The sequence below is a fragment of the Protopterus annectens genome, chromosome 8.part0, assembly GCF_019279795.1.
Source record: "Protopterus annectens isolate FY-2018-M chromosome 8.part0, PAN1.0, whole genome shotgun sequence".
Classification (NCBI taxonomy): Eukaryota; Metazoa; Chordata; order Ceratodontiformes; family Protopteridae; genus Protopterus; species Protopterus annectens.
Window position 1 is genome coordinate 608,913,794 of NC_056741.1, and position 25,157 is coordinate 608,938,950.

Sequence of the window (25,157 nt, forward strand, 5' to 3'; positions counted from 1 at the left end):
GTAGCTACAAATGTTGCTGTGAATAATCTGCAGCATCTGCGAGTTGGAGTCTGATGGAACTGAAACCGCATGCAGTACATATTCAGTTGCTGGCATCAGGACTCCATTACCCAAAGCATATTTTGCTTCTTTGGCTAAAAAGCTCCACTATTTTATAGTACGTGCTAAGTAAAGTCTACACTTTGCCAATCATGTTTGTACACGTGGTTTGTAAATGTCAGTACTGAATCAAACATACCTAAATTGCTTAAACAGCTCTGCACTTTTTTCAGTCCCTACTTCTTAATGACCATCAGCCCTTCTCACAATCTACCGGCTCATTCGTTCCTTGTAAGGTGAAAACCACTTCAGGCTCATTCATTCTCTTTGAGGCAAGAGCTGATCAGAGGTTATCATTTGGGCATTTACAGCTTATGCCCCTAGGCCAGCCCTCCAGTCCTTGTTGTGAGTAACAATGTCACCACTTGGAACTCCTATGCCTTCATCTAATATGTGTGTTCTCTCACATACACACCTAGAAAGGTCACGATGACTAGCCTGGATGAGCCAAACCAACATCCCTCAGGTCTATGGCTTTTGTAATGAGCAAGCCTACACCTGTTATGCAGCAACATACTGACCAAGAAGCCATCATTCCTTAATTCAGGATGTGCAAGTTGGTTCAAGTTGCTCATTTCCACCTTCTCTCACCTGATTCAAGGGACTTGGCCACTACATAAACTTGAGCATCTGGGTGACAGACTTTCATCCCTATGCACCACAGAGGAGGTTAAATAGTACCAGAGTTTCAAAAGTTTTCCTAACTGGTGAAAGATGGTCCAGATTTGAGGAACTTTGCAGAGGGGCTTTTGCATTTCAAACAGCACTGTTCTGGTTTTAAGCAAACTGACATGACTGCCAAGCTGTTACAGATGGTTACAGAATAATATTTCAAAGAGCTGATGACTGTAAGACAGTGGTCATGTTGCCAGTTATGCCATCTGCATACAGCATTGTGTTTACAGAAAGAGATTTTTATAAAAGGTTTAAAGAATAGGAGGTCTCAGGACTGACCCCACACAGTACCCTTCTCATTAAAAGTTCAGGGCACTAGTAAATGCCGTTCTTTACTAACTACATGATCTGTTTCAAACAGACATAAACCACTAGACAGTGGTGCTGTTTATGCCATACAGACTTCTTTATCAGTCTATAATGACACACAAGGATGCAATCCTTGGCCATGTCCACAAAAATAATTCCAGTCACATTATCTTCATCCACCTATCCTAAATCACTGCTGATGTCCCATGCAGATATCCATTTGAGTCCATATAGTTTCTCAATTAAGGGAGCCTTTTCCAATATTTCTGACAATTAAGTGAACACTGAACTTGGCCCTTATGATTTAGTTCCGAGTCTTAATAGCCTAGCTAGGCAGGAGACTGACAGGGACATCTAAATTCCAGGAAGACACCAAATTTAGAGAGATAATTTAATACAAGTCACAGGTACTGAAATGAAGATGCTACAGGATCTGAAGAATTTAAGGTACAAATACTCAGTCCTACATACCTTTCAAATATCCAATGACTTTTGACAGCATTACCATCTAAACATTGAAGTCAAATGAAAAAAAACACAAAGTTTTCAGCTGTCTATACTGTGTACTGTTTGTGTAAACAGGTATTATGCCTACAGACAAACACTAAAACTCATTTAGGTAGTTAAATATATTAGAAGTGAAAAATAGATACAAAGTATGATGATAAAAGACAAGCAAGAAATAACACATTTAAATGAACTTCTAATGGAAAATGACTTACAGTTCAGATGTTTCAATGTGTTTAGCTGTGCCCTCTATGGTATTACAGTATTCTGTAGCAAATTTTGTGATGATTTGTAGCAGAGTAGCATTTTTATCTTCCACTGGCTGCCCATAACTGTTCATAACAGACTGGTACTGTGCCATCAACACATTTACACGGGTCTTCAGCTCTGGCAGACAATCTCTTATATGGTGCATCAACAGTCTTGACATTAGCACGCATGAAACAGAGATAGAACTCAAATTAGATTTGTTGCACTGATAAACCTTATTGTTTACTTTTTGACTTTTCTCAAACATATGGACAAATAAGGAGGTTCACATAATTATAAATAAAATTAACAGCAAACTCACTTAGAGAATTTCAACGTTTTACAACGTTATAACTAAAAACCATATAAAACAAAAACAGTGCTTGAAGAACTCCAAAGACCACTTATAGCCTAATATAGTTTAGAGCTTTCACTCATTTATTCACATGAACTTCATCAGAACAGATGACACAAGACCACAGTAGCAAACTTAAATATAAAAAGCTGTTAATTAGCTAACAAATAAACAATCACTGCCAACAAAGTGTTCAGTAAAAACGTTTCAAAAATATGTATATGACATATATATAAAAAAACAAAAACATTAAACGTTAACCTAATAAATGACCCTGTTTTTCAACAAACATTTAATATTTATAGCCCCATGTATGCTTGGCAAACAATCTGCTTTTAGAAACACTTGCCATTTTAACTCCTTAATCTCCAGGGCAGTGTTATTGTCGGCCACATAAGGCCATAGGTCTATATAATCCAAGACAAAAAAAGTAAATTTTCTAAAATTGATAGGCTCATGGGCATGTTTGGCTAAAGCATTGGTGAAATCATTTATTTTAATGGTCAGTCGATGCTCATATATTCTCTTATACAAGGCTCTAGTGGTTTTCCCTTCATAATAACTTTCACAGTTAGTGCAAGATGCCAGGTAAACTATCCCAGTGCTCTTTTTATATAAACACACACACATAGTTTTACTGTAGACAGTTCTATCCAAGTGTTTAAAATAAACATTTTGGGAAGAATTAATAAATGTACATCGTTTACAATTGTAACATGGCTATGTTCCAATAGGGCCCCTAACCCCTGTACTTCGTGAAAAATCACCAAATTCTAATACAGGCCTAATATTAGTGACCTTCTTATAAATAAACGATGGACGGTCTCCCAAAACTCTCACCAGATCACTGTTCCCTAAAATGACTTTCCAATTATTAACCAAAATCTGTTTGACATCTTGAGAATCGATAGAAATAGGAGCAGGAATGCAGAACTCAAAGCTTTAGATTCTGTCTTCAAGCACTGTTTTTGTTTTATGCACTTTTTAGTCCTTTGGTTTTGGTGGTATACAACTAAAAGTCATCATGCAAAGTACAAAGCTTTGCAAGAAACTCACTGTGAACAAAAGTTATGTATTTACCCAATGATAACTGCATACGACTCGGTCCATACTCCTCAGGACTTGAGGTAAGCAGGGCATAAGCAGTTTGGCACTTAAAAGTGTCCCAAGCCAACAAACTCCACCCCCTTACCCACACTCCTGTGAGTGGAAGGTCCACTCTCCACATCTATGTCAGCTTGAAAAAGATGGAGCAAACAAACAGAGAGCAAAGAACAAACAGAAGCAAAAGCCAACCCCGGACCAAATGGAACTGGAAAAAAGGGGAAGGTTGTAAAGGAAGGCAGATACTGTCCTACAAATCTTTCACTACGGAAAGTACTTCATTTTTGCACGTGACAAGACTTGACCTTATCTCCTCTACTCATAGGACAGAGACGGTAGCAAACAACTGCTGGGCAGCTACTCACAAGGACTGTCAGTATGGTGGAATCTCCAGGACACACCATAGGAAAGATGTGTGACCTGCAATAACAGTGGTGATTGTAATGAATACTTCAAGAATGTGACAAGAAAGAATTGTAGATACTGTCATCAAGCTCAACAGGCAAACATCAAATGTCCAGAGAAGTAAACAGAAAAGATGAAGGAAGAATAATAATCCAGAGGAAACCATAATGACACAACCTAACCTCAGAAAAGCAAGAGTAAGGAACAAAGATCTCAGGAAACTGTTAAAAGTAAGTAGATTTATGGGTAGGTATCTACCAGATTTCCAAAACAAACAGGGGTGCATGAAACCAGTGTAGATGGGACCAGAACACTATGTCCAAAAACTGTAACAAACCTTGACCATTCAACTGGGGTGCAAAAGAAAGGGAAATCCACAACAGAATTCCTCATTTATAACATACAAGGTGGGAGCAGCTATTTTGCACTTTTCTGCATTTTGCTTGAGATCATTTTCAGTACACCAGGTATGTGCAACATTCTGGCCCTTGCTGGAGTTGTTTAATAATAGTTAGTCAACGGGGGTACAATATTTGATGGTCTGGGAGGACATGGTTACAGGCCACACTGCTTTGCCAGTGATGGTTTGCATTTATCCCCTTTAGGCTTTCGGATATTGGCAAAGACTTTTTCCACCCCCATAGTGCCTTTTTTAGGTAATGCCACACTAATAAACCTCCCGACTTAGCTGAACCCAGAAAAGAATATTTGAAGGTTGTACTGCTCAATGCTACAATTCTTAAGAAACTCCACTTCCTGCAAAACGTACTCTCCCTGGACAGTGCAGACATCTGTGAAGTAAAAGAGACATGGTGTAAAGTTACAGAGAGTACTCCAGAAATGCAAAGTTATAATGCCTTTCACACCTTTAGACTAGCTGCTGCATAGTAGAGAACTAAAGGTATAGAAGTCTCAGAATTTATTAAAACCAACCTCACATCCACACTAAGTGTATGACCCATTGGAACTCGTACATGTGCAGCTCACCATAAGCAGTGTCTCGTGCCATATCCTTACAACCTAAAGGTACCCTTCCATGTTCCAGAAAACCCATGCTACCCATCTTAATGTCCTAGATTCCCTCAACGTTCAACCCAATACAATATTCTTGGGGGATCTCAAATACCCCTCTATAGATTGGGAATCCACCCCCACATTCTAATGCACAAGCCCAGTAATTCCTAAACTCTGTTAATACTAACATCCTGGAACAGTTGGTCCATTCTCCTACCAGGAGTACAAACATCCATGACTTTGTACTCACAAACATGGGGGGGGGGCAGATGTTCCTCACCCAATGTTATGTCCTCTCTCATCAGATCGGACGATAAGGCAGTATTACTTGAAATAAAAATTAAATCCAGGGATCCAGGAAAACCAAAAACCTTTACAAACTATTCCAAAGTTAATCGCTCTCTACTAAACGGCACTGTGGCTAAATTCCATGCGCCCCCAAACCCAATGCACACCATGGTATATGCTGAGCCATTTACAAAATCTCTGTACAACCATACTGATAGCTGTATAGAGTGAACTGTGCCCACTCTTATTAAAAATAAGACAAGCCACCTTGGTGGAATTACAATATCGATTGGTTATACAACAAAAGAAAAAAAATCTTGGCTAAGTGTAGGAGGCGCAAAGCCATACATACTAAGAGCCCACTGACCAATCTAAACAGGCAGTAAGAGGTTAATTAATACTTCAAAGGCTAAATACAAAAAAACAGCTTCCCAGGCAAAGAACCACCACAAAGCTTTCTATAGTTATGTCCGTAATATAAGAGGAAATATGCAACAATGTGCAGAATTTATTGTATGTGGCATCACCCACACTGAATTAGTGGCCATTGTCAACCTTTTGGCTGACTGATTCAGCTCAAATTTCTCCCCCCACTTCCTCCTGATAGTCCAAAGGAAATAAAGCATACCACAATCCCTCCAACCATTACTAGGGAACAGGTCATCAATTCACTTTCCAAGGCCAAAAACACTGCATCAATGGGCCCTGATAACATCCTGGGATGCTTAATAAACAGTATGAATCATGATCTCTCTGGTTCACTTGAATCACTTTTCAACTGAAGACTACAGTCAGGTTTTGGGCCCAAGGAATGGAAGATTGCTACAGTCATTTCCCCTGTACAAAGGAGTTCCAACTACTGATCCAGGTAACTACAGGCCCATAAGTCTGACCAGCCATGGAAAGTATCATCATGGACTTGATAAATGAGGACATAGGTAACCTGAAAACAATAGATGTGTTACAATTTGTCTAAGTACCACAACAACAGTGCCACAACAAAACTGTGAAATTTGCTACGAAATTGCCCAACTTAACTCATCACTCTCTAGCACTCAAACTAAACTCTCCTAAGACTAATATGTTGGGGTTTATGGTTAAGGCCTTTATGGCTGCAAGACACAGCTGTGTGGACTATGCATGGTATGTGGTGTGGAGGGTTGTGGAGTTCTCGTGCGTTTTTGCCTCTGAGGTCTCCTTTGTTTGGGTTTGCTTTAATTGAGAAACCTCCACATATGTGGGTGTGTGTTTTGTAGCTGTGGGTGGTGTTTGAGGTGTGATTGTGCTGATAACCTTCTCAGTGTCAGATATACTGGATTGTGAGGAAGAGAGCATAGACTCTAGATTCTTATTATAATTGCATCTCTCACAAATTGGGTTCCTAGGTGGAAATAGCAGATGGTTGTCTGTGTACACGAGGCAGTTGCTACACAGTCTCAAGATGCCCATATCAATCAGGCTGGCTGGAGAACCCGTAGGAAATTGTCCATCCATATTTGTTAGAATCTGAGGGCGAGAGGCCAGGAAAAGTTAAAAGGTAGGTCTAAAGCCCAAGCGCTTAGACTAAAACTACGAGGCTTAGAATAACACTTATTATTATTTAATTTATTTATTTGATTTATTTATTGATTGAGTTAGTCCAACTGGGACAGAGCCGTTTCACAGTTGAGACCTGGGGAGAAAAGCTCCACAGTAAATACATTCAAATTGAGTTGACATACAATACAAAAAAATTACATAGACATAAACAATAACAAGTTAACATACATGGCAATTAGAATATACATTTCAGCATGAGGAGGTACAGAGGAGAGAACAAGAAATAATACAAATAGACATTTAGCTATTGAAAAGTTATATACCAGGACAAAATTAGACTGGCCGTGAATAGGAGAAGAGATGGTCAAGTATGAAAAAAAATTTTAAGAGTGTAGGATAGAAGCAAAGAGGAAGGAAAGCTGGGTAGCAGAGTTTCAATAAAGAGAGATTAGGAGAAAGGTAGGATTTCACAGAAGTAGTAGCAAGATGAGAAAATACAATACCTTAGAGAGATGCGTCAGTCCGGGGGGAGATAGCACAGACATAGTTTATTTTTCATTAAGTGAGTTTTTACTGCCTTTCTGAATTGGGACTTGGATCTAATGTATCGGATGTCTAGTGGTTGTTTATTCCAGTTCTCAGCAGGGTGACCGCTATACAGGTTTTTTTCCTAAGTTGGTCTCGGGTTTGTGAATAGTCAGGAGATGTTGTTCCAAACTCCGGAGAGTTCTAGCTGGGGAGATGATAGATGTGATGCTGGAGCAGAAAGTGGGCTGGTATACAACAGAATGAATTACCTGAAGCTGAGAGAGGAGGAGGTTATGGGGGAATTCAGACCAGCTCAGTTTTCAGAGTGCTAAGCAGTGATGAGTGAAGTACGGTAGTTCAGCAGCAAATTTAGCTATCTTGTTGTAAGTGGACTCTAATTTAGAAATAAGTGTGGCCTGTAAGTTCATGAGAATTTGAGAGCTGCAGAGAAGGGTTGATAATAGGTAGGCATGTGATACAGCTGTTTTAGCTGTACTTGAGAGAAAGTTTTAGTTCCTATACAGGACACCAAGTTTTTGATGGGTCTTCTTAATGTTACTTAGAATATGCAGGTCAAATTTTAGCTTAAAATTTAAACAGGCTAAAAACAAGCAGTAATAAATACAGAAAGATGCATTTGAACACTTTAGAGAACAAGTAGCTGAAAAAACAAGATGAAGTTATAGAGTAGGAGGAGGAAACACAAATACTGTAAAAGCAGCTAAAATTTATTTATTTATTTATTTTTTTGAATGGGAAGGGAGAAAGGAGGAACGGAGGATAATTCAAGGTAAAGAAACTATGGGGGTTGGCCTTCTCCAAATGTTCTTTCTGTATTAAGTAGAATGAGCTAATGAGACTGGACTGTGAGGAGTGTCCCAGATCAAATTTTTAGTAGGGGCGGACAACTGTAAAGCCATCAAGTTTAAGAACAAGGCAACAATAGGGAGGAAGGGTACTGAACTATGCTACAGCTACTAGCTATACTATCTTAGGCAGAAAACACTGCAGAAATGTTTATCCCAGCAGGAAAACAGCAGTGAAACACTAAATGAAAGTTTTAAACAGAAAAAGGAGCAAGGAGACTCTAGAGAATGCTTTTAACTGCAAACAAATCAGTTATATGATACACTCCATGGCAAGAAAAACAGAACAAACAGATGCTTAACAAAAGGAGAAAATTTCCAATTAATACCTTTCACACAGTGAAACTAGCTAAAAAAAGCTTTACGAAAAGTGAGGCAGTAACAAAATTGATTTAAAAGGCCTAGTAAGGCAGTAGAACAGTGCAGATTAGTTTATAGCAATAAAATACAGTAAAAATAGGCAGCAGACAAAAAGTAGATAGCAGACAAAATAATGCAATAAATTGTAAGAATAAGCAATAACTAGTAAAACAATAAGCAAGAAAACAGGATACTTATCGTTTTATATCACAGATCACAGTTGTGGTCAGTGCCCCCCTCCGCTTAGCTCAGTGTGAAATGGCAGAAACACTCACAAGGTAACTTCTTAAGTAAAAGAAAAGCATAATCAGTAGGCTATCTAATTCTAAAGGGTATGTCGAGTCACTCCAGGGATCAGTACACTACCACTATAACTCACAACCTTACTGACTCCTGAATACAACTTACATTTTGAAGCTTCTGAACAAGTCAACTGAAACAACTAGAAATGTCACAGTGATTCCTGGAAAAAACTCGCAGCTCTTGGAAGCAAACTTCAGAAATGTTTCAGCAGCAGTCATTAAATTCCATTTCTTTAAGGTTACTTAGATGTGACATCTGCCTGGTCTACAACGCAATGACTGATGAGTATCTATCTGAAAGCCTAAGCCTGAAATGTACTGTTACATGAGATAATAGCAAAATAATACAAAAATATGTACCTGGGGAGGCTGAGCATATGAAGTCTCAATGGACCCTGATCAAGACGTCAATAGCTGAGACAAAAAAAGGAGCTATGGAGCAATGGCCAGAATATGATCACTGCCTGCAGTGGTTGTAATCTTAGTACTCTATGGTGGACACTGGTCCACCATATTAAAGAAAGAGGCCTTCCATGCAATGCTAGCAGGTCGATCACTAAATATGAGCGAGAGGCACTAACAAGGCAAAAAGATAGCAACAACTGCGGCAATGGCTGAAGCAAAAGCCCAGGAGTGAGAGGAATCTGACTAGCCACAGAGAATGAATTTTAGATGGCCTCAAAGAGGTTCTGTCAAACCATCCTGTGACTCAGAAAGAAAGGCTGAGAAGTTGCTCAAGATGTGCAGCAAAGTTGGGATTTGGCTAATACTGTCTACATGTGGAGATGGAAAAGGCAATTGAATGTGTATCCCATAATGTTCTGTGAGAAGTACTAAATATTATGGGCCACCAGGATCACTGTGTGACCCATTCGGTTACTGTGTCGGAAGAAGTAGAGCTGCACCACATTTTCATTGTTAAGTCAATTACATTTGTCTTGTTTCCTTTCACTCCTGCTTGACAGTGATTTTTATGGACAGGATTTTAAGATACAGCCAAGGTTTGGGTAGTATGCAGTCTGGGGAGTTGAGGGTGATGTACCTGTTTGTGGATGATGATGTCTGATTCGTGTTGAATGACTGTGACCTTCAGCATGCACTGAACTGATTCACTGCTGAATGTGAAGCAGTTGGGATAAAAATTAGTGCCTCCAAATCACAGGTCATTGTTCTCTCCCAGAAAGAGTCAAATTGCCCTTTGTAGGTGACAGGAAGCAATTATGTCAGGAGGAAGTATTTTGAAGTCTTGTTCACAAGTGAATACAGAGGGGATTACCCAGCACATGGTATACAAGGATTAAACCTTCACTATGGCCCAGGCAACCAGAGCTCAATTAGCAGCTTGGGCTACTGACAGAAAAGGTGTGACCATACTGGGGTGGGGAGAGCGGAGTGCTGTCATGGGTGGATACCTCACTGAACCCTGCTAAAGACCAAGGATAAGAATGATCACCTGGAAAGAATGTGCAAGAAACAGATGAAAGGGTGTGTCTGCTCTACTGCCCAGGTCAGGCAAGTCTTCCTAGTCCACAACTCACTGCTTGCCACCAAACTTACATTAGTAGTGTCAGCATGCTGGGTGTAGAAGCTAAAGAAAGAAAAAATACAAACCACAGTATGATAACTGCTCACTGGCCTTTTCATACTCTTGGCAGTTGGTGGCTTGCTCCCCTTAGAGTCTACACATGTGAATTAAGAGACCCATATTCATACAGGCTCTGCTAGAAGGGATATTCTCCCAGTATGGATCACATTACAGTGGAGTGCTACCAGAATTTGGGGATCCAACAGTGGGGTAAGGGAAGCAAAAAAATAAAGCAAAGGGGACAGATGGCTTCCAGTGTTGGCAGTACTGCAGGCATACTATTGGAGTGTAGTTATGAAGCAAGAGGTTAGTTAAAGGATAAAGCCTGTAATTTACCATTTATTCTGTGCCTCCATCCTCACCTACGGCCAACAGCTTTGGATAATGACTGACAAAGTACGATCATGGACAGAAGCTGCTGAAATAAGGTTCTTTCACAGAGTAATTGGGTTCATGCTCCATGGCGTCATGAATACCTACCTCAACAGTCTAAGATGATCTAGTACTCCAACTGCTCTTCTGAGTTAAGAGTGAGCTGAAGTGGTTTTAAAATCAAATAATGTTGCCCTTCTGGCCATCTGCCACAGGCATACTAAGCAAAGTCCACTGTGAGTAGACCTCAGGGAAGACTCAGCCACTTTGGAGGGATTATATCTTTCAGCTCACTTGGAAATATCTACGGATCACAGAGAATTAGCTAGAGACTGTTGTTAGGTTAGGGAAGTCTGGTCTACTTAACTGTGTTTGCTACCATTGCGACCCCGACCAAGACAAGCTGTTTATTAACCCTGATAAGGACAAGCTGTTTAGAAAATGGATGGATGAACAGAATATCAAAAAATAAAACTCAATAACAGGAAAATATATGTCAGGTACACCACAGAATGCCTTCCAGGATTATAGAATAAGCATTCCCTAACAATCAGAAGGCACTCATCAACTTCCTTCAAAAATAATCCTGAAATACGCATACATGAGAAGCAAAAACAAATCAATATGTGTTAAGGCATTCAAAATTCTTAAAGTCCAACAAGTCATAATCTTGACAATCATATCTATAAACAGGCAAGTCTTATAATGAGAAGTTATGTTCTTACCATAATGTTCCATGTTAGTTGTCTTCTTCTCACCTTCTTTCTTGCTGGATGGGCTCGGAGCCGATCCTCGGCTCTGACTCGGCCTAATACTAAAGCTCGAGAGCTATTTTTACCGGCTCAAGGCTATGCTATGTCCCATAATGCTAGGCGTCATATACCTAGATCTTGTTTGATAGCTAACACTATGGACATATATGTCCCACCACAACAGAGAACAATCCACCTAATCATAGATACAAAAAGGAGAAGGATATATCTATATATATATGTATATATATATAAATATATATATAACCCCTCTAGAACAGCTAGCAAAAAAGAGGGAGCAAGGGAGCTAGCTGGGGAAATAACTGAGGTGGCACTAATTCTCACAAGGTACTCTAGATCTCCCAGGCTAGGGGGATGGAGGGTGGGACGCAAGAAAGAAGGCGAGAAGAAGACAACTAGCATGGAACATTAAGATAAGAACATAACTTCTCAATGTTAAGTTGTCAATCTCACCTTCATTCTTGCTGAATGGGACAGCGTCCCTAGCACCTAAATCCTGGGTGGCTCATTGGAACAAACTCTTGAGTACCGTGGAACCAAAATCAGCCCAACTTCTGGAGGCCATATCGAGCTTGTAATGAGAAATGAAGGTATGAGGAGAGGCCCAAGTGGCCGCTGCGCAAATGGAATCCATCGGCAATCTTGCCTGAAAGGCTATAGAAGAAGCTAAAGCTCTGGTTGAATGAGCTCTAGGCTTAGTAGGAAGTTCCCTGTTCCTCAACTGATAGACCAACATGATAAGACAGGACAACCACCTGGACAAAGTTACCTTAGAGACTGGTTGGCCTTGCTTCCCTTCCGCATAAGACAGGAAGAGCTGGTTTGATTTTCTCATTTGCTTAGTTCTATCCAGGTAGAAGCGTAACTGACAGTGAACGTCCAAACAATGTAACTTTCGTTCAGCTCTATTGGCGTAATTTGGGAAGAAGACTGGAAGATCTATGGTCTGATTCAGATTTTTCTCTGAGATTATTTTGGGTAAAAAGGACGGATTAGTCCTAAGTGACACTCTGTCTTTGTGAAAAACAAGATAAGGAGGGTGAATGCAAAGGGCTTGAAGTTCAAAGACCCTTCTTGCTGAGGTGATGGCTACTAAGAAGAGTGTTTTCCACGAGAGCAGCTTCAACGAACAAGAAGCCGCCGGCTCAAATGGAGGAAGAATTAAGGAAGACAGTACCAAATTTAAGTCCCACGGTGGGGGAGGGTCCTTAACCGGGGGCCTAAGTAAAAGGGTTCCTTTTAAAAAGGCTTTGCAAAGTTTGTGGGACATGATGCTGGTCTCTGACAAGCCAACGTGGAAATTTGCAATAGCTGCCAGTTGAACTCTGATGGTAGCTGAGGAGGAGCCCAATCGAAAGAGTTCTGCTAGAAACTCTAGAACTGTCTGGACAGGAGCCATAAAGGGGTCCACGTGCTTTTCCCCTGCCCAGACAGAGAAACGCTTCCATTTGCTAGCATGTGCCTTTCTGGTAGTAGACTTGTGAGAAGCGAGGATGATATCGCGAACTGGTTGAGAGATAAGGGGAAGCCTGGCTAGGGTTGGAAGTGGAGTAACCAAGCTGTGAGGTTGAGAGATCGAAGGGACTGATGCAACCCGCCCGACTGATGGGTCAGAAGATCTGGCACTGGGTCCAGATGCCAGGGCTGCTCCAGTAGATGGCGTTGCAGGAACGGAAACCAAATTTGTCGAGGCCAGTAAGGGGCAATGAGGATCATCCTGGCTCTCAAGGCAGTTGCTTTCTGGATTAATTGAGTAATCAAGGGAAAGGGGGGAATGCATACAGAAGACCCCGGGGCCAATCGTGAACTAGAGCATCTCTGGGGGGTAGACCTGGGAGAGGGAAGAGGGTGAAGAAATCTGGGCACTTGCTGTTTAGAGGTGTTGCAAAAAAGGTCGCAGCAAGGCTGACCCCACTTTCTGAAAATTCTTTCCGCTACTGTCTGGTTGAGAGACCACTCGTGAGGCATGAGAATGGCTCTGCTCAGTCTGTCCGCTATGACGTTGGACTTCCCGGGAATATGCGTTGCTACCAGAAACCGTTGAAAAGAGATCACCCATTCCCAAAGTCTGAGTGCTTCTCGACATAGGGGGTAGGATCTGGTTCCGCCCTGCTTGTTGATGTACCACACTACAGACATATTGTCTGTTTGAATTGCAATAGTCCCGGTGGGCAGAGAGTCCTGAAGGGCCTGCAATGCTAAAAGTACCGGTCTCATTTCCAAGACATTTATGTGCAAGTGGTATTCGAAGGGTTGCCATGTGCCCTGGACTGTCCTGCCCCGAAAATGCCCCCCCCCACCTGATCAGGGAGGCATCCGTTGTCACAGTAACAACAGGAGGAGGAAGGACCACAGGTCTGCCCTGGAGTACTTGAGGGGAGACCGTCCACCAAGAAAAGTGTCTTTTGCATGACTGAGTGATTAGAATGGTGTGCGACATGGGGAGCTGCTGAAAGGACCACTGGGAAAATAGCATCCACTGCAGGATCCGCATATGAAAATGCGCTAGGGGGAGTAAGGTGATTGCTGCTGCCATGAGACCAAGTGTTTTTAGTACAAATCTGGCTTGGACTCTGGTCTCCTGTAATAGGATCTGAACATGGTTGCGAATGTCTGAAACTCTTTGTGTGGGTAGTTTGCTGAGAGCTACACTGTGTTTAAAATGGTGCCTATGAAGGTAATAGACTGACAAGGCGACAATGCAGACTTTTCGAAATTTATAGAGATACCTAGCATGCTGCACATTTGTATAGCGTAATCTCTGGATTGGAGTCGTCGATGGAAACACCTGGAATCCTTGTCGTCTCAGGTGAGCCGCAACCACTGCCATGCATTTGGTAAACACTCTGGGGGCTGTGGTGAGGCCAAAGGGCAGGGCTCTGAATTGGTAGTGACTGGCTCCCAGCCGGAAGCAGAGAAACCTTCTGGAGCGCCTGTTCATCTTGATATGGTAGTACGCATCCTGAAGTCTATAGAGCACATCCAATTGTCCTAACCCAGAAAGGGTAGAATGGACTGTAGCGTGACCATCCGGAACCTCGTTCTTTGAACCGACTTGTTCAGCCTGCTGAGATCCAAAATAGGTCTCCAGTCCCCTGTCTTTTTTGGTACCAAAAAGAACTTGGAGTAGATACCGAATCCTTGTTGGTCTGCTGGGACTGGCTGGATGGCCCTTTTTCTTAGCAGCTTTGAAATTTCTAGTGCTGCTAGATCCCTCAGACAGGGTGGAACGTCTGGAAGGGGCCCTTTTGGCTGTTGTGGGGTGTGAGTAAAGGGAATTCTGTAGCCCTCGGATATGATTGACCGTACCCATTTGTCTTGCGTGAGGGAATGCCAGGCTTCTGGGTACAGTGATAGTCTTCCCCCGACTGCCTCCGAAGGTGGACAGTTGGGCAGCTCCTCAGGGGTGCTGGAAGGGTTTGTCAGAGAAAGATTCTCTGCTACCCTGATTCTGCGGACCCCCCCTGCCCCTCGGGCGGCATCTATTATTGTTCCCTCCTCTGGAGGGAAGCTCACCATGTGCATCAGGCAGTACTCCCTGAGGTTTGCGGAACCACATTTTCCCACCTTTCTGACCCATAGGGTATGGTCTAGAAGGGGTAGAAAAACGGACTCCTATGGCAGAGAGAGTCTTGCCTTCCTGCTCGCACCTGGTCAATGTATCCTTCACTTGAGGTCCAAACAAGGCAGAACCGTCAAAGGGGGTTGTTAGTGAAAGACGCCTTGAAGGGGTCGGCAAAGTTGCAAAGCCGCATCCAGGTGTGTCTCCTTACAGCAACGCCCGTGCCTGCAGCCCTACTCGCTCCATCGGCTGCATAGGAAATGAGCCGCATGGAGGAGTTTACAATAGAGTTCAGGGTCCCTAACTGGGAGTTGATCTTTTCCTGAGACCCCGCAGCTGATGGGTCCTGTAAGGTATCACCTAGTTCTTTAAGAAGGTCTCTCTGAAGACGGGTGAAATGGCACAAATAATTCAGCGAACGCATGGCAAAGGTCGCTGAAGAAAACATCCGCTTGCCGTACCTATCCATAGTCCTAGATTCCTTATTAGGATAGACAGGAACTGAAGGGTCAGCCAACTCCTTCTTAGTGGCCGCCGCCACCACCATGGCATCACCGGGGATGCCCTTAGTGAGAAACTGCTTGCCCGAAGGGGCCATAATAAATTTTGTGGGCCTCCAGGGAGTCGGTTGCATAGTATCCGGAGCCGTTCACGCCTTCTGAGCCACCACCTCCATGAGTGGATCGAAAGGCAGGGACATCCAGGAGGTGGAAGGGCGAGAACCGAACACGTCCAGGTACACCGACTCGTCCTCGGAAGGGTTGAGGGCAGACCAGGATCTCTAGGATGTCAGAAAATGAGACATCCTCAGAGGGGGACCTTGGGGATCCTTCCAAATCATCCAGGTCGGTGTCAGATGTCACTGACTCCGGGGAGTCCACATGCTTCCTCTTGCATGTCCTCTTCTGAGGGGGCTCACCCGCAGGATCAGGGGAGGCCTCAGAAGAGGAGGATAAGCCCAATGGGGTGACCTGGAGCGTTGGTTCTCCACGCTTAGGTTCGTAAGGGTAGGCAGAGGCTGAAGCAGGCACCATGGAAGGAGGGGCCGATGGGGCCGACCGTGGCGCTGGTATAGGAGCCAGCACACTCCTCATGACCTCAAAGGCGGCCCTATCAGGCAGAGAGAAGGGACCCAGCTCTGAAGAGATGAGAGCTCCTCCCAGCACAGAGAGGGACAGCTCCGAGGCCGATGTCGGGGCCGTGCTCACCTGCGCCGATGCTCCGAGAGGGAGAATGGGGTCGGACACGGGTCCGATGCCACTCGCCCCCCTGGAACCGACGAGGGAGTCCCGGCACCTGGATCCCTCCAAGGACGCAGCCAATGAAGGGATTGGAGCCGAGGAAGGAACCGATAAGGGTGGAATCAGTTCTGACACCCCCACGGTATCAACCCCGATGGCCTCCAGCTCCGAGCTCGAAGGAATAGTCGGAGGAGGAACTGGAGCAGGCGTTGGGGAAGCCGCTGTCTGTTGAGATGGGCTATGCAATAACTGGGTGAGCGCCTGTGACTTCAAAAGCCTACTGACTACCCTCTCGAGGTCGTGGTCCGAAAGCCTGGAAGATCTAGAGGAGTGAGACCTATGGCTCCGCTCCGACAGCAAAGGGGACTTCGGAGCCGACCTGACTGACTCCATTGAAGGAGATCGGGAGCGCTTTCGGCTTGGAGATGGCTCCGACGCCAAGGTCGGAGCCGACTGAGGCCTCGATGTATCGGTCCCGGCCAGAACTGACGAGGCAGAAAAAGGTCCGTTCGGCGCCGGCTCTGGACATGGAGCCGACAGTTTGGCGGGCTTAGAAGGTTTTCCTGACAGAGGCTTGGTAGGAGAACCTTCGGGCTTCAATAAGCCCCTTAAGATGAGCTTATTTCTGCGCTCCTGCAGGACTCTTGGGCTAAAAGCATGACAGATGGAACAAGAGTCCTGCAGGTGCAGAGGGCCCAAACAATACACACAAGAAGTGTGTATTGTTTGGGCCCTCTGCACCTGCAGAGGGCCCAAACAATACACACAAGAAGTGTGACCGTCTGTCAGAGACATCTTCTGACAGCACGAGTCACACTTCTTGAATCCCAATATCTTGGTATCCTTAGACATGATACCACAGGAACGGGAAAACAAAGTCTAAACAAGTATACAAACACACACACAACACTTGACAGACACTCTTAAAGTTACTACAATAAAACAAAATTCCACACACACACCCACTAAAGGAACCTGTATAAACCTACTGTACAAAACTACTATAAAAAGGGGGGGGGGGGTAAAGGCCTAACCACCTTAAGGGTGGAAAAGAGTAGGAAAACTACTAATAAAGAAAGGGAAGACTACTAACACTACTAGAAAAAAATCTAGGGAAAAAATATCAATCAAAAACTAACTATAATTATAAAATATTTTAAATACGACCTGGAGCCGGTGAAAACGCAACCTCGTAGCTGAAGCGGCAAACGAGATCTGGGTATATGACGTCTAGCATTATGGGACATAGCATAGCCTCGAGCCGGTAAGAATAGCTCTCAAGCTTTAGTATTAGGCCGAGTTGGAGCCAAGGATCGGCTCCGAACCCATCCAGCAAGAATGAAGGCGAGATTGACAACTTAACATCAAGGTTATAAAGACACTGTATTTATTAAATTTATTATACTGCTTTATAAAGCAAGTTCCTGATGCATCTTTATTGCACTCAGATCACTAACAGAAAATAAAGAACACAGCTTAAAGAAATATGACAAATATATATCAGAAGTCTGCTGAGAAATAGGTCACCTTTCTTGTAGCCACATACCTGTTAAGTGTTTTGGCAAGGAACTTAGTGCCACTGCGGTTAGCTAGTGATGGATACTTCTTCTGAAAAAACACTTGCTCATCCTGTAGAGCTTCAGTGATGGCTTTCTTGGTATTAATGTCATGCTGACTCCTAAGAAAAAACATAGAACATGACATGGCTCTTTTCATTCAGGTACAAATAAAACCAAAGTCTTAACCCTCACAGCATCAAACGATTCTCATATTTCAATAATTCAAAATTTATAACCCACCTATTTTAATTTCATCATGCTTGGATATTAAATTCCATGTGCATATGCATTAAATAAAAGTTACATACTTACTATAATGATAGATATTTTTATTCCAGTCTGACACAACATGTGGGTCATTCAGATGCTTGTTGGAGCTGATCCGACAGAATTATTACTCCAGCATTGAGCCCCTTAAAGAAATCTTTCTTCCCATACTGGACCTGTCTCCTAATTACCTCAGATGTAATTTGATGCCTTAAGATGCCATCACTAAGTTGTACAGTCTTGGATCCAATGAGCTGAAATCTGCTAATCCTTCAGACCTTTCAACATAGAAGAAGGAAAGGTGGAAGGGTTGTCATATCAGACGGACTAGAATAAAAGGATCTATCGTTATGGTAAGCACATAACTTTCATATCCCTATTAATTCAGTCCATCTGGTCGGAATCCCCAAGCTATGAAGAACACCAGGTGGTATCATGACAGAATACCCTTCAGGATAGTAGGGCCAAAGAATGCTCTAACCTTTGAGGTACAATACAACTTGTAGAGCTTAATAAAGGTATGCATGGAAGATCAGATGCAGGCCACAGAGACATCATCCAGTGAATGGGCTCTGAAGAGGGATGTAGAAGCTGCTGTGGCTCTAGTACAGTGAGCTCTTGGTTTACAAGAAAGAGGTTTGTTTTGAGATGTACAGATGAATGAAATGCAGTCAGACAACCATCTTGAAAGTGATGACTTGGACACTTTTTTCTCAATTTGTTTTGAGCAAATGAAACGAAAAGCTACTCATCCTTTCTGAATGAGTTTGTTCTGTGCAGGCAAAAATGTAATTGCTATGTACATCCAAATAAGCAGCAAATACTCTCCTTTTTATTCATAATTAGGAAAGAAGAGTGATAGATGAATGAATTATGAAATATTTGCCTCAGAAGCAACTTTAGGAACAAAGGAAGGCTTTGTCCTTAGGAGTTACCCTGTCTTTATGAAAAATTAGATAAGGGGAGTTAAGGACAGAGTAGGGAGCTCAGAAATCTTTCAGCTGAGTTGAAGACCACTACAAAAAAAGTCTTCCAAGACAGGTATTCAAGGTCTGATGAGGATGCAGACTCAAAAGGACATTTGGTAGGGGCCTGTAGTACAAAAATCAGATCCCAAGGAAAAAGCAGATCTTTAACAGGTGGTTATAACAGAAAGGTGCCTCTTAGAAAAGCCTTGCATAGTTTATGAGTGGCTAGAGAATGTTCCAGAAAGCCACCGTGAAGCTTGAAATTGCTGTTAACTATACCTTTATAGTGGAGAAGTTAGCACCGGAATAGAATTGAGATGTGAGGAAGTACAGGTATCTGCTATAGGTGCTGAGAAAGTGTCAATGTTTTGTGGGCAAGCCCAAGATACAATTTGTTTCCCATTTGCTGAGGTAGATCTCACGAGTGGATGGTTTTTGAGAGGCTGTCAAAATTTTGACAAATTTCTGAGGGGCAGAATCATCTTTAGCCATCACTGGAATTCAAGAAACCAAGCGGTTTGTTTCTGACTATGTAGGTCCAGGTGATGCTCCCTGCAGAGGTGAGTAATAAGATCCTGGACTGGATCTAGGAACCAGGTAGGTGCATTCACGTGAGGCCACAGAAGGGGAAGCCAAATCTGTCTGGGGTCATGGGAATGACTGTTGCTTTCCACCTCAAAGCTTTTTACAGCAATCTGGACATCAGGGGAAGTGGTGAGTATGCATAAATTAGGCGGGGGGGGGGGCAGTGCTGAGATAGAGCATCCCTTGCTGGTTGTCCTGGAGAGGGAATCATGGTGAAGTAGCTGCTTCATCTGATGTTTTCCAGGTCAGCAAACGGATCACAGCAGGGAGCGCCCCATGACTACATATCTTCTTGGCTGTCACTGTATTGAGGGACCACTTGTAAGGTGTTCAGAGATGCATGCAGAGTCTGTCAGCAAGACAACTGGATATCCCGGGAAAGTGTGTTGCTATCAGAAAGTCAGAGTAGGTCCACACCATCACAGCTTCTTGATATAAGTGGTAGGATCTGGTTCCCTACTTATAAGGAAATTCATAGGGAAATACTAGCCAATCAGTCTACAGACTATTACATGCCTAGCCAATAACTAAGCAGTGACCAGGAGTGAGAATCAAACAGTGTACTACATTGTCTGTATGTGTTTACCTTAGAGACATACTGCACTGTGTGTCTGTAAGGTAAATACTTTAACCGTTATACTATCCCCCAACCTTGTTTGTGGACAGATTGAACTACACTCATGTTTGTCAGTTTGGATAGATATCACTCCCTGTGAAGACTGCTCTGAAGTCCCTGGAACACTAAAAGGACAGCCCTCAACTCCAGGACATTTATATGAAGGTTGGCCTTGTTGTCTAGCCAAAGACCTTGAACCATTCTCCTTTCAAAATGTCCCCCAGCTAAAGGAGGATGCATCTCCTGTCACTGTTGCTACTGGGGGTTGGGGTTTGAAAGGGCTTGCAACAACAATAGTACATGTCTTCCTGCATGAATCTATGATGATTATAGGCTTGGAAACAGAATGGCTGCTCTTTGACCAATGTAAGACTCTCATGTGAGATTGAGCAAATTCCACCATCAGAACACAGGAGGCAATCAAGCCTAAGACTCTCAGTTCCAAGGTGCAACACGGTGTTTCTTGAGTAAGAAACTTTTGACTGCAGATTTCAACATTTCTAACATTCTGAGGGAGTCACAACAGAAAAAATGGTAGCCAGCTGACATCTTAGAATGATTAACGTCTGAGTGGGGTTTAGGATGGATGTTTATAAGTTTAAAAAATGCCTAAGAAGTTGCAAAGGCAAAGGAGATAATCCCTGACCTTCTGAAGAGGATCTATCAATGGGGCAGCAAACAGCCAGTTATCTAGATATGGGAAAATCTTGAATCCCTGAAGTCATACATGAGACGCTATAACAAGCATGTACTTGGTGACCAACCTGTGGGATGTGGTGAGATCAAATGGCAGTACTCTGAATTGGTAATGGCTAGCTCCCACATGAAGTGTCGAAATCTCCTGAACTGCTTTGCCAAGGTAAGCATTTTGAAGATCCACTGAGCACATCCATTCATTCTCCCTGAGACAGGGTGGAACAAACTCCATTGTGACGATTCTGAAGCAAGTTTTTCTTAAGTGTTAATAAGACTGATGTCCAGTATAGGCCTGAGATGCTTGGATTTCTTCGAAACCAAAAAGAATCTGGAATAGTATCTTGAATCCTGACTGATCTGGTGCAACTTCCTTGTTGTCTCTTTTTGTAAGAAGGGAAACCACCTCTTTTGAAGCAACCTTTGCCTAACGGGATGGGACACCTCACAACAGATGAGGAACAACAGGGGGAGTTACCAAAAATGCTATGTAGCAGCCTCTGGACATTATCCCTGTTATCCAATTTACTCATGTGACAGTGAACCACAAATCTGGATAGAGGGAGAGACATTCCCAGACTGCCTCCAGAGGAGAAAAATCAGACATTCAAGGACTCTGGGGTCTCCATTCAGAGAGGGGTCCACGAATCCAGGATTCTGTGGACCTCCTCTGCCGCTGGGCCTGTGTCCAGTGAAGGGCTACCTCTGCAATGGTCACAACTCTTAGAATGTCAGTCAAACTGATGGCAAGACTTACAGAACAAAATTGAATTGGGCCCTTTTTGGTTCCTGTTATATAAGCATTTGGAGGGGCCCTCAAACTTGACTCCAAAGGCAGAAAAAGTCATGCCATCTTGTGCACTCTTCTGCATCTTCTCTTTCAAGGATGATCCATCCAAAAGTACCATTAGTGAAGGATACTTTGAAGTTGTCCACAAAATCACATAGCCAGGCACAACATTTCATTTATGTGCCAGTTCCAGCTGCTCTAGCCACATCAGCCGCATTATGCATTAAGCTCATGGACAGGTTTGTGATAGTAGACAAGGTAGTCAGAGTGGTCTCTAGCTTCTAGCTGTGTCTTTGACTACGATGTCAATGGATTTCTCACAACAGATGACACCTGTTGCGCAAGATCTCTCTGTAATGTGTTCATGTGAATGGTGTAGTTCAGGGCCCGAAGTGTGAAGGTGTCTGAAGCATATACCCATTTCCCAATCCTATCCACTACCCCAAACTCCTTATTGGGGGGATGAATACAAGCAGAATATTCTGAAAGTTCTCATTTAGTGGCTGCAGCCAAATGACAGAGTCAACTGGTGATAATTTAGCCTAAATTGCTTATCCTTCAGGGGACAGAGGACCTTTTTCAAGTTTTTTTGGGGACTGCCTCACAGATATCGAGATCCTGTTGTGACTTCCTGGCCACCAGACTGGTCAATTTATCAGCTGGAGGTACCATCCTGGATGTAGACTGTTTTTTTCTGTATGCCTCAAAAAAAAAAAAAAAAAACACATTTGTCCAGGGGTGGGGTGGTGAATAGGGCAAGTTCATTCTGTCATATCAACTCCAGTATGTCACCTAAAGAAATATCTTCTGTAGCAGATTGTGGGGATCCCTCTCTATCCTTAGAGCAGGTTCAAGGGATGAGTCTTCTAACCTCTTAAAGGACTTTCTTTGTGCTTGGGCAGCAGTTTTGAAGTTAGCACTCTGAATTGTGGAGGCCTGTACACAATAAGTCAAGACAGAGAGAGGGCCATGGGGTGGAACCATGATCAAGTAGAGCCTGTAGATCTATCCTCTTGGGTGGAAAAATGATCCTTCCCAGCACCTGGAAAGTTGTACCAACCTCCAATAGATCTAAAGATGCAATTCTCACTGACAGATGCAATGCTCCCTTCAGAGAAACAGATGCTGTCACAGGAGGGATCTCTAAAGCCAAGAAGGTTGCAGGCCCAGTGAGGGAGTCAGTACCACCAACAGTGCAATGGGCAATGATTCGGTTGACAGCGCCAAAGTTGTCAACCCAGTCCTTGAGTCTGAAACTCAAACAGATCTGACAAAGCCAGTGTAGTGAGCTGGAAATATAATAATATAATCCCCTGGAGTCGAAGAAACATGGAACATCTGCCTCTGGGCCACAGGATCTGGGAGAAATAATGGTTCTAAGGAAACCAGAGTGGAGATGTGGACCAGTGAGGGAGCCAGAATAGGAGTAATCTGCATGGATCCAACCATCATTGGAGCTGAATGGGAAGAAATTGTCCTTATCTCAGTCTGGGTCTTAAGGAATACTGGCATTAGGTGATCTAAATCAGCTTCAAATGTACCCCTGTATGACGTGAAGGATTTCACAGAGAGGGCTGAGAAAAATCTTGAAGGAGGACAGTCTGATTTTTCAGAAATTAATTTCTTCAGAGATTTTTCAGAAGTTAATTTCTTCAGAGATTTTTCAGAAATTAATATCTTCAGAGAACTGTGAATCTTAATTGGATCCAAAACTTCTGGATCAGGAGGATAAGTATAGATTGGAATGAGAGCCCTATGATTCTCGAGCTTGGGTACCCCTGGAACTAGAATAAGAGTCAAAGACTCACTTGTGCTTCTCTTCAGATCTGACCTTGCCAAGGCCTTCGACACCATCCCCCACTCTGGAATCATAGATAAACTTACTAAGCTGGGCATTAATCCCTACGTAACTCGATGGGTTGCCAACTAGCTTACTGACAGAACCCACACTGTAAAAGTAGCCGACTCCAAATCCAGCTCCAGACAAGTGACAAGTGGAGTACCTCAGGGTTCAGTCCTGGGACCACTCTTGTTTGGCATCTACTTCTCTGAAGTACAGGCCAAGACTAACAGACTCTGGCTAACAAAGTTCACAGATGACTGCAAACTGGGAGCCATTACTGAATCCCCAAATTATGTGGATATTCTACAAAAGGGCCTTACAGAAACAGATACTTGGTGCCAGAGCCATGGGTTCAAGCTCAATGCCAAGAAATGTATAGTTATGAAAAAACATGTACCCATGATTTTCCACATAGGTGGCAGTACACTAAACACTGAAAGTGTGATAACAGACTTAGGGACACAGGTGGACAGTGGTCTCACCTTCAATAACCACATCGCCACAAAAGTCAGAAAATCCTTCTATGTGGCACACCTCATCACTAAGGGCTTTTCATCCAGAAAAAAGGAGGTCATTGTCCCACTGTACTCATCCCTCATTAGACCCATTATAGAATACAACACCCCGTTTGGTATGTACCACTCAAAACAACTGGAAAGGCCACAGAAATACCTCACTAAAAGAATCCCAGGCCTAAAGCAGATGCCCTATGCTGATCGTCTAAAAAAACTCCATCTATACTCTGTCGCATATCGTCTACTCAGAGGCAATCTCTGCTTAACATACAAGGCCATGTCAAACCCAGAGCTGTTGGACATGCTACACTTAAAGAAATCCCAATCCTTCAGAGAGACATGCTCCTGGGATCTAAACCTTGTCATCACAATGAATAAAACATGCTGGAGGGATAGGTTCCTGACCCAGAGACTCCCCAGATTCTGGAATAGACTGCCCATACATGTCAAGCAGAGTGCCTCTTTGGCCCTCTTCAAAAGGAACCTTGATGATTGGATGGGAGACAGGAAATTCACCCGGGGGGGGTCACGTCAGTCGCCCTGCTGCTAGACAGGGGTCCAAGGAAGTAAATACTGTAGGAAGAAATAGCCAGGGAATTGTTATGGCTAGGCTTGTATAGGCCCTAGGGCCGATAGCCTAGTACCAACCTATGAACATAGGACACTGTTTTTAATAGGTTTGTCAGAAGATTTCCTAGTTTTTGAAGATTCTGGACCAGGCAGAATGAGGTCCTTAATTGCCAAGGTTCTGGGTCCAAGGAAGCACAAATTTCACAAGACACCTTAAGATGAGCGACACCTAAACAGACTACACACAAATCATGCAAATACTGAGGGGGGGGTTCTGTTAAAACAGCTTTTCATGGTACAATGATAAATACAAACAATGGCACTGAGAAGTACAGTAATTCAAACTACTAAAAAAAAATGTATATTATATATATATATATATATATATATATATATATATATACACATATTCATACATACACACGTGCCTGTGTGTACATTGCATATACATACAAAAACATTTTTATGCGTGCGAGCACACACACATTCACACCCCTTCTAGTAAATGAAACACAGCACACTCTTTAAATGCTAGACTCCCAAGTGTTATTATACATTACACACAAACTATTAAGTGTCACACAATGTCAACAATTAACTGGTAGTATTCAAAAATAC

At 43.0% G+C, this 25,157-nt stretch overlaps 1 protein-coding gene across 3 annotated transcripts in view; it reads right to left on the reverse strand.

Moving 5' to 3' along the window:
- LOC122808944 (dynamin-1-like protein) overlaps window positions 1–25,157 on the reverse strand; it is a 1,240,976-nt gene that overhangs the window by 616,044 nt on the left and 599,775 nt on the right. For all 3 annotated transcript variants that reach the window (XM_044080100.1, XM_044080098.1, XM_044080099.1), the window contains 2 exons: window positions 17,680–17,811; window positions 1,806–2,012 (listed from right to left, as the gene is read on the reverse strand). In XM_044080100.1, the coding sequence (XP_043936035.1) occupies window positions 1,806–2,012; window positions 17,680–17,811 (339 nt within the window). The remainder of the gene's footprint in view (window positions 1–1,805; window positions 2,013–17,679; window positions 17,812–25,157) is intronic.